The sequence below is a fragment of the Panulirus ornatus genome, chromosome 14 (assembly GCF_036320965.1).
Source record: "Panulirus ornatus isolate Po-2019 chromosome 14, ASM3632096v1, whole genome shotgun sequence".
NCBI lineage: Eukaryota > Metazoa > Arthropoda > Malacostraca > Decapoda > Palinuridae > Panulirus > Panulirus ornatus.
The window spans coordinates 31,926,941-31,937,465 of record NC_092237.1 but is presented as its reverse complement, the minus strand read 5'-3'; the positions used below and the strand labels follow the sequence as shown (position 1 = coordinate 31,937,465).

Genomic DNA, 10,525 nt, shown 5'->3' with positions numbered 1-10,525 from the left:
TTATTTTTCCACGGTCATGTCGTGGGTTAAGGCTCATATCGCGGGGTTAATGCTGATGTTGTGTGAATAAGACTCATATCATGGGGCTGAGGTTCATTTCTTGGGGTTTAGGCTCATATTTTGAGGTTGAGGTTCATGATGTTGGGTTGAGGCTCATGTCTTTGGTTAAGGTTCATATTATGTGGTTAAGACTTAATTCGTTGGGATGAGGCTCATGTTGTGGGGTTGGGGAGTATAGTTAAGTCTCATTTTTTGGGATATATGATCAAGTCGTGGAGTTGAGGCTCACAGCTTCGGGTTAAAGTTCATTCTGTAGGTAAAGGCTCATATCTTGGCTGTTAAAACTTATGTCGTTGGGTTGAGACTGATGTTGTGGGATTGAGGCTCATATTGTTGGCTTGAAGAGCACGAAGGGTTAATATTCATGTCTCGGGATTGAGGATCATGTCTTGGGATTGAGGCTCAGATCTTGGGGTTGAAGCTTATGTCGTGGGGTTAAGGTTAATGTCGTAGGGTTAAGGCTCATATCGTGGAGCTGAGGATATCGTGGGGTTGAGGCTCTTGCTAAGGATTAAAGGTCTTGTCTTGGGTTTAAGGATCATATCGTGGGGTTAAGACTCAGGTCGTGAGGTTGAGGCTCATGTTGTGGGACTGAGGATCATATCTTGGGATTGAGGGTTATGTTTTGGAGTTGTGGCATATGTCGTGGGGATGAGATTCATGTTGTGAGGTTAATGCTCATGTTTTGGGGTTAAGGCTCAAATCTTGGAATTAAAACACATATCGTGGGGTTGAGGTTCACATCATGAGGTTCACGATCATATACGTTTATAGCTCATGTCGTTGGTTGATGATCATGTGGGTGTGAGGTTCACTTCTTGGGGCTAAAGATTATATCGTTTGGTTAAGGCTCATGTTTTGGGGTTAAGGTTTATGCTTTGGGTTAAGACTCATATCATGTTGTTAAGACTCAAATTGTGACGTTGTCGATTATATCGTGGGGTTAAGGCTTATATCTTTGGGTTGGGCTTATGTTGTTTGTTGAGGCTCATGCTGTGGTGTTGAAACTCCTGTCTTAGGATATGGCTCATGTCATTAGGTTAAGACTCATATCGTGGGGTTCAGGCCTATGTTGTGGGAATGATGATCATATCTCTTGTGTTTGAGGATCATGCCGTATGGTTGAAGTTCATGTCTTGAGTATAGGATCGTGTTGTGGGACTGAGGATCATGCTAGGGGTTAAGGGCCATGTCTTGGGTTATGGGTCATGTCATGGGTTTGACTCATGTCACTGGGCTGCGGATTAAGTTGTAGGGTTAACATTGATGCTATGGGGTCAAAGCTCATGTCTTTGGTGTTAAAATTCTTGTTGTTGGGTTAAGGCTCATTTATTGAGGTGGAGGCTCATGTTGTGGGATTGAAGAATATGTTGCAGGGTTAAGCCTCAGTTCCCGAGGTTAAGAATCAAGTCTTGGGATGTTTTGGTTGAAGCATCTTTCATGGGGTTAAGGTTCATGTCGTAGGGTTAAGGCTCATATCTTGGGGTTGAGGATCAGGTCGTGACGTTGAGGATTATGTTTTCTGGTTAAAACAATGCTATGGAGTTAAGGTTCATGTTTTGGCTTTTAAACCTCATGTCGTGGGGTTAAGACTCCTGTCGTGGTGTTGAGGCTCATGCTATCGGGATGAACATATTTGAGGTCAAGGATCATGTTTCGGGTTGAGGATCATGTCGTGGGACTAAGTGTCAGCTCTTGGGATTAAGGTTCATGTCGTAGGGTTAAGGCTCATATCTTGGGGTTGAAAATGTCGTGGGGTTAAGGCTCATGCTAGGGACCAAGAGTCATGTCTTGGAGTTAAGGCTAATGTTGTGGGTTATGGCTCTTGTCGTTGAGGTTGAGGATCATGTCGTGGGGCTGAGGCTCATGTCTTCTGGTTGAGGCTCATATTGTGGGGTTAAGGCTCATGTGTTGGAGTTGACCATCATGTCGTATTGTTAAGGGTTGAAGATCTTGCTATGGGTTAAGGCTTATGATTTGGGGTTAAGGCTAACGGTCATTTGGCTGAGGCTCATATCTTTACGTTGAGGATAGTATAGTAGGTTGACTCATGTCGTGGGTCAAGGATCAAGTCGAGGGGTTAAGGCTCATGTTATAAGGTTGAGGCTCATGTGGTGGGGTTGAAGCTAATGCTATGGGCTATGGCTCATAACTTGGGGTTAAGGATCATGTCATAAGTTTAAGACTCATGTTGTGGGTTTAGTCTCATGTCGTGGGGTCGGCATCATGTCGTGAGGTTAAGGCTCTTGTCATGAGGTTGAGGCTCATATCGTAAGGTGGAGCTCATTTGTTGTGGTTGAGTCTCATGTCCTGGATTTGAGGACGATGTCGTAAGGTTAAGGATCATATCTTTGGGTTAAAACCCATGTCGTGAGGTTAAAACTCATGTCGTGTGTTTGAGGATAATGTGGGGTTAAGGATCATGTCTTGGGGTTGAGGATCATGTTGTAGGGTTAAGATTCAGGTTTCGGGTTGAAGTTCATGCTTGGGGTTAAAGCTCATGTCTTGGGGCTCATTTTCATTTTGTGGGGTCGAATCGCATCGTGATGTTGAGGTTCATGTCTTGGGTTTGAGGATCATGTCTTGGGGCTGAGGATCATGCGGGGTTGAAGCTCATGTTGTGAGTCTACGGCTCATGTCGCTTGCTTGAGGATCATGTGGAGGTTTAGGCTCATGTCTTGAAGCTGAAAATCATGTAGTGGGGTTAAGGCTCATTTTTTTGGGTTAAAGATCATATCTTGGGGTTAAGGTTCATATTGTGGGGTTAAGACTCATACTGTGGAGTTAAAAATCATGTTTTGGGGTTGAGGATCATGTCTTTGGGTTATGGTTAATGCTCTGGGGATGAGGCCCATGTTGTTAGGCTGGGGGTCATGCTGTGGTGTTAAGGCTCATGACTTAGGGTTAAGGCTCATGTCATGGAGTTAAGACTTATTTCTTAGGGTTGAGGCATACGTTTTGGGTTTAAGAATCATGTCGTAGAGTTAAGGTTTATATCTTAGGGTTAAGGATCAGGTCGTGGGGTTGAGGCTTATGTCTTTGGGCTAAGGCTCATAGTGTAGGATTATGGTTCATGTCTTGGCTATCAAAGCTCAAGTTGTGGTGTTAAGACTCATGTCGTAGGATTGAGGCTCATGTTGTGGGGTTGAAAGACATATGTTAGGATTAAGGCTCTTTCGTGAGGTTGAGGATCATGTCGTGGGATTAAGGTTCAGGTCTCGAGGTTGAGGCTTATGTCGTGGGGTAAAGGTTCATGTGGTAGGGTTAAAACTCATATCTTGGGATAGATATCGTGGGGTTGAGGCGCATGCTCGGGAGTAAGGGTTATGTCTTGGATTAAGGCTCATATCGAGGGTTAAGACTCAGGTCGTGGGGTTAAGGCTCATGTTGTGGCGTTCAGGATTATATCTTGGAGTTAAGACTTATGTCTTGGGTTATGGCTCATGTCGTGGATTTGAGATTCATGTTGTGGAGCTTTGGTTCATGTCCTGGGGGGGTTGAAGCTCATATCGTTGGGTGAAGGCTCAAGCTCTTGGGGGTAAGGACCATAGCATGGGGTTAAGGCTCATATTGAGGGGTTAAAAATCATGTCGTGGGTTGAGGGGTTGAGGCTCATGTAGTTAGGTTGAGGCTCAAGCTGAGGAGTTGAAACACATGTATTGGTGATAAGGCTCATGTCATGGGGTTGAGTCATATCGTAGGGTTGAGTTTTATGTTCTGGGGTTGTGGATCATGTCATAGGGTTAAGGCTCACATCATGGGGTTAAATAGCATGTCGCGTGGTTAGACTCATGTCATCTGTATGAGGCTCATGTTGTGGGGTTAAGGCTCATGTGTAGGGGTTGAGCATCATGCCCTATGGTTGAGGCTAATATCCTGTGATATAGGATCATGTTTTGGGTTGAGGCTCATGCAACGGGTTAAGGCTCATGTCTTGGAGTTAAGGCTCATTTCAATTTGTTTAGACTCATGTCATAGGGTTGACGAACATGTTATAGGGTTAAAGCTGAAGCTGTGGTGTTAAGGCTCATGTCTCGGGTATCAAAGCTTAAGTCGTGGGGTTAAGACTCATATCGTGGGGTTGAGGATCATGTCGGGGATTGAGGCTTAGGTCTTGAGGCTAAGGCTTATGTCGTGAAGTTGAGGCTCATGCCGTGGGAGTTTAGACTCAGGTCGTGGGGTTGAAGCTCATATTGTGATGTTGAGGATCATATCTTGGGCTTAAGGCTTGTGTCTTGTAGTTGTGGCTCAAGCTGTGGGGTTAAGATTCATGTTGTGGGGCTAAGGCTCATGTCTTGGGGTTGAAGCTCATATCATTGGGTTAAGGCTCTAGTTTTGGAGTTGAGGCTCTAGTTTTGGAGTTGAGGCTCATGTCTTTGGGTTAAGGTTCATGCTGTGGGAGATACGTTTCATGTCGTGGGGTTAAATTTCATTTCCTGAGGTTTAGGATCATGTCGTATGGTTAAAACTCATGTTTTAGGGTTGAGGCATATGTTGTTAGGTTGAGGCTCATGATGTGGAGTTGAAAATCATGTCTTGGGGATAAGGCTCATGTCATTGGGTTAAAACTCATATCGTGGGGCTTAGGTTTAAATTTTTGGGTTCAGGATCATGTCGTAGGGTTAAGGCTCATATCATGGGGTTGAATATTTTGTCGGGGGGTTGAGGCTCATGTCCTCTGTTTGAGGTTTATATTGTAAGGTTAAGGATCCTGTCTTGGGGGTTAAGGTTCATGACGTATAGTTAGGCTCATGTCTTGGGGTATAAGATCATGTGGAGTTGACCCTCATGTTACGGGTTAAGGCTCATTTTTGGGGGGTTAAGGTTTATGTCATGAGGTTAAGACTCATGTCACAGGCTTTAGGATCATGTTGTAGGCCTAAAGCTCATGCTGCGGGGTTAAGGCTCATGTCGTGGGGTTAAGACTCATATCATGAGGCTGAGGCTCATGTTGTGGGGTTGCAGAACATGTATTGTTAAGCTTCATGTCGTGTGGTTGAGGATCATGTAATGGGAATGAGGTTCAGGTCTTGAGGTTGAGGCTTATATCGTGGGGTTAAGGTTCATGTCGTGGGGTTGAGGCTCATTTCTTCTAGTTGAGGATCATGTTGTTGTGTTAAGGCTTATATGTTAAGGTTGAGAATCATGTCATATGGTTAAGGCTCACGTGGTGGGGTTGAGGCTCATTTCGTAGGGTTGAGGCTCATGTCATTTTCCATCATCAGAACATCGAGTCAGGGGACCTGAAGGCTCTGGGAGACCTGATGCACAAGGGACGGATGAAGTATGTGTACACTCCTGCCCACGCCAGGGTTGTCAACACTCTGGTGCACCGAGGTGACCATGTCCTCCTCACCGTCGGGCTGGCTGTAGATAGATATATTGGTGATTTCTTCTCGAAAACAGGTAAGCAGAGGTCAGTACCTAATCCAGCGTTATTCATTTGAAAATGAAACATATGAAACAGTTACTCTATGCATAGATTTTTGTCATAGTTTAGGAAAATAACTGGTTGCAAGAAAATTTTGTTGAAGACACACGTCTTATAACCGCAGGAAAGTGTGATTTCTATAAGGCTCGAGAAACATTGGTTTCCATTACCTTTTGCTCGATAGGTCAGAAGGGAAACCCAATCGTTCCTGCCATAAGCCAAAGGTAAGAGCACGTGAGAGGCAAGTCACTTTATAGTATACGTGAGCAACATAACATCATGGAACTGATACGAAACAAGCTAAACACAATTACGACTCATTAAAGTTCAGTATGACAATGAATGAGTAGAGAAACCACTTGTTTGTTAAGGTAAGGTTCTTACTTGTTACAGAATTCGCGCAATGGTGGAGTCTGGCCTGTACAACCACTGGGTGGAGAATAATATCCCGTATTTCAGAAACTGTCGCTCCTCGCCCTCCAAGATCACTGTGAGGGAACCTCTGGCCATTAACAACCTCTGGGTAACGGACGCACATACGTGATTTTGTGATATGGTTGACTCTGCTCCTGCCACAACACACATACACAACAGACGCTTCCTTGAAGAACTAAATAGTATACGATTCCTGCACAAGCAGAATACACCACAAGCTGACCTGTGGACGAAAAATAACAGATCTCTCATGGCTGAAGCTCAATTTACTCATTAATGACCAATTCTAAGACAAAACAATAGGAATTATCATCTTTGTCCACTAAGAACCACACATCTGAGCCTTATAAAGTAAGAAATCATCGCCATCGGACGTATGCTTGGCGTCTGTGTCTCACAGGATACGATCAACGTTGATACCGAGATGTGACACTCTAAGAATGACCAAACATGTCAGTTGTCCGGACATTGAAATAATACATGTGCTTTCTCCTGTGCGAATATCTTTTTCATGACTGTTGGAGTCCACCATCTGTATCCGTTAGAAGCACCTGTCTTGCTTTCAAGCATGCACGAAGCTATCCCTCAGTAATAATATATTCCAAACGACTTGTGGTGCCTGACTACTACGATCTCTCGCATTGTTAGGTAATACAGCTTGACTTTGTCATCATATGTAGTGGATTCTATCTTTCTTCCTTGTGTTGGCGAGTGGACGTGGAACAACCTCATATTGTCCTGTCTATTAAAGAGGGTCATCTTCCTGACTCTCTTGACCATCTCTTAGAGAAGGTTAAGTTGTTGGAGCGGGTGATCTCCAGCCAACCGCTGTGGTCTAGCTTTCACTTGTTAACCCACAGAAAAGAACGTGGATACAATTTATTTATATGATATGTCTATGATATAGATAATATATCCTAGTTATTCATCTATTATACTTTGTCGCTGTCTCCCGCGTTAGCGAGGTAGCGCAGGACACAGACGAAAGAATGGCCCAACCCACCCACATACACATGTATATACATACACGTCCACACACGCACATATACATAACAATACATTTCAAAGAATACATATATATACATACACAGACATATACATATATACACATTTACATAATTCATACTTGCTGCCTTTATTCATTCCCATCGCCACCCCGCCACACATGAAATGACAACCCCCTCCCCCCGAACGCGCGCGAGGTAGAGCTAAGAAAGGACAACAAAGGCCACATTTGTTCACAGTCAGTCTCTAGCTGTCATGTGTAATGCACCAAAACCACAGCTCCCTTTCCACATCCAGCCCCACAAAACTTTCCATGGTTTACCCCAGAGCGCTTCCGTTGCCCTGGTTTTAATCCATTGACAGCACGTCGACCCCGTTATACCACATCGTTCCAATTCACTTTATTCCTTGCATGCCTTTCGCCCTCCTGTATGTTCGGGCCCCGATCGCTCAAAACCTATATCACTTCATCCTTCTACCTCTAATTTGGTCTCCCACTTCTCGTTTCCTCCACCTCTGACACATATATCCTCTTCGTCAATCTTTTCTCACTCATTCTCTCCATGTGACCAAACCATTTCAATACACCGTCTTCTGCTCTCTCAGCCACACTCTTTTCATTACCGCACATTTCTCTTACCCTTTCATGACTTACTCGATCAAACCACCTCACACCACATATTGTACTCAAACATCTCATTTCCAGCACATTCAGCACATTCACCCTCCTCCGCACAACCCTATCTATAGCCCACGCCTCGCAACCATGTAACATTGTTGGAACCACTATTCCTTCAAACACCCATTTTTGCTTTCCGAGATAATATTATCGCCTTCCACACATTTTTCAACGCTCTCAGAACTTTCGCCCCCTCCCCCACCCTGTGACTCACTTCCGCTTCCATGGTTCCATCCACTGCCAAGTCCACTCCCAGATATCTAAGACACTTCACTTCCTCCAGTTTTTCTCCATTCAAACTTACCTCCCAGTTGACTTGTCTCTGAACCCTACTGTACCTAATAACCTTGTTCTTATTCACATCTACTATCAGCCTTCTTCTTTCACACACTTTACCAAACTCACTCATCAGCTTCTGCAGTTTCTCACCCGAATCAACCACCAGCGCTATACACTTGTTAATTATATGTATCATAAATGATATATCTATAATACATATAATAAACAAGTGTACATTAAAACCAGATGGGCCGAGTCAATCACTTGTCACAGTTATACTGCTAAACCAAGAGAGCCAAAATGGTGCCAAACCGTTGGGCGTGCGAGGCAAGACAAATCCTTAATTGTCTTAAAATGTTAAGCTGGTAATTACCTGATCATGTAATACATTTATTTTCTTTAGGGTCCAGTCTTCTAATCCCCCCTTCCTGTAGCTTAATTATCTCAACCACAAGAAGAACCATGACCGCACAATTGATGAAGAGGGTTAGCATCAGACAGGTGGTTCCGGTTTGTTTTGTTTGTTGCCAGCTGTTCCGTTCCTGAAATTAGAAGTGCAATAGTTGCTATGATATTAACTATCATAGGTATATGATCGATGATGGTGGTTTTAACTTATATACTGTGGATGTTTTAATGAGTTTAGTTGGTAGTCAGGAGGAATTCCCTCCATCATTTTTGAGGGACAGTCCTGGAGTTGATGGTCTGTGCAAAATCAGCTCAGGTAAGTTGTGGTTCACCCAAAGAAGTATATGAGTGTTGAGCAACTGCCATTCATATTACTAAACAACTGCAGGATTGATGATCCTCCGACAAGCCTAATAAACTGACCTACACACTGCATTCATCACTTAAGGGCCACAAGCAAGCTCCTCCCAAAAGCGCAACAAAACCTTTTAAAATCAAAGCAATTCTGCAAAAGACATTCGTACGTCATCCCATACATAGACGCAAAGATCTTATTACGCTGTACTACGAGCGGACACACAGGCGAAAGTTGCCTGAAGCTTCATAAATTCGCAACTTAACAGGCAAAAGAAAATGCTCTCTTCAAGTGCAATTCCTCTACAGACATATAAACTCTCCTCGGACATGGAGAAGCTTGTGGGTATCTGGGCGATGATCCTGGTATGTATTCTCATTTTGATCAAACTCAAACTACACCTGCTTCACGTCCCATACAGACGCCGACTTTAGTCAAAACAGTAGTATAGATATTCTTTATAGTTTTGAATTACCCCTAAAAGTAGTTACTCGAGACATCTGGAATAGTGTATAGCTGTACCAAAGGAACAGGAAGCTCTTTCCGTTAACTCTGCAAATGTTATGGGTTTCGGGATCTAAATCACAGATGTATTATCTCCCGGCAAAATAGAACAGCGATCCCCTTTGTGACGCCTCAGATCTGGAGAGTTTGTGTCAACTCAGTAGATACGTTACAACAATTGGTAATTCGGGGGAGATATGCTCAGATTAAAGTTTCTATTGCTGTCTGCTCTCATAACAACTTGTATCCACATGCTTTAGTCGATGGTGTTCTAAGAATGAACTTTCTTTCGTATAGCTAATAATCATATGCTCTTTAAAGATAAGTATCACTCCCAATGACAAGGCAGTAAGCCAGAATATTACCTACATGACCACTTATGCGACCTGCTATTTCATAACTCATAAATATATCACAATGCTCACACTTCTCAACCAGCATCTGGCAACAAGGTTTCTTAACTATACTTCGGATATGTTTGGTCTACAGTAATTTATCTTTGTAATATCTCAGACCATTTGCTCATCTGACGTCCTTTGGTATGAAGGTTCATCAGACTATCAAATGAACCTCATTAATATTGACGAAAGCATAATTAGAGAGGAAAAAGAAACACATAATGACTGTCTATACGACCAAGGACGAAGAAAAATCTAAAATATGTAAATTGGGTTGAAATTCTTACAAGTGATGTTCATCAATAAACTGATCGGCCCATATCAAAGCTCTCGAGCCTTTAGGAAAAATATTTTCCCAAGAGACATTACAGAACCTCATCAGGACACTAACCCTGGTCTGCATGCCAGAGGAGAATGGCAGCTGATGAACGTCTCAAATTACTGAAAGTTTAGACCAATAAACAACAAAATTGAGAAAAAGATATCATTTTATAAGAAAATTAGTCAAACTCAAAATATAGATTTTAAACAACAAATGGAAGAAGTATAAATGACCATACGTGGCTATTAGGACGCTGTGTAGGAGGCAGCACAGGTGGTACATCATTATCGGTAGGATGCAGCACTGGTCGTACATCATTATCGGTAGGAGGCAGCATTGGCAACACATCATTAACGGTAGGAGGCAGCAAAGGTAAAATATAATCGGTGGAAGGTAGTACTGGTAGTACATCAATATCGGTAGGATGAAGCACTGGTGGTACATCATTATCGGTAGATGCAGCACTGATGGTAGATCATTATCGGTAGGAGGCAGCACTGGTGGTACATCATTATCGGTAGGAGGCAGCATTGGTAGTATATCATTATCGTTGGAGGCAGCATTATCAATATATCATTATCAGTAGGAGGCAGTATGGTGTTACATCATTATCGTCAGAAGGCAGCACTGGTGGTAAATCATTACCGGT

General features: G+C 43.2%; 1 protein-coding gene across 1 annotated transcript in view; it reads left to right on the top strand.

Moving 5' to 3' along the window:
- The window catches only part of LOC139753522 (uncharacterized), a 178,875-nt gene extending 169,062 nt beyond the window's left edge, over positions 1-9,813 (top strand). The window contains exons 4-8 of the mRNA XM_071670168.1: positions 5,286-5,466; positions 5,616-5,715; positions 5,885-6,014; positions 8,961-9,017; positions 9,670-9,813. Of these exons, the coding sequence (XP_071526269.1) occupies positions 5,286-5,466; positions 5,616-5,715; positions 5,885-6,014; positions 8,961-9,017; positions 9,670-9,813 (612 nt within the window). The remainder of the gene's footprint in view (positions 1-5,285; positions 5,467-5,615; positions 5,716-5,884; positions 6,015-8,960; positions 9,018-9,669) is intronic.
- Positions 9,814-10,525: the final 712 nt, after the last annotated feature.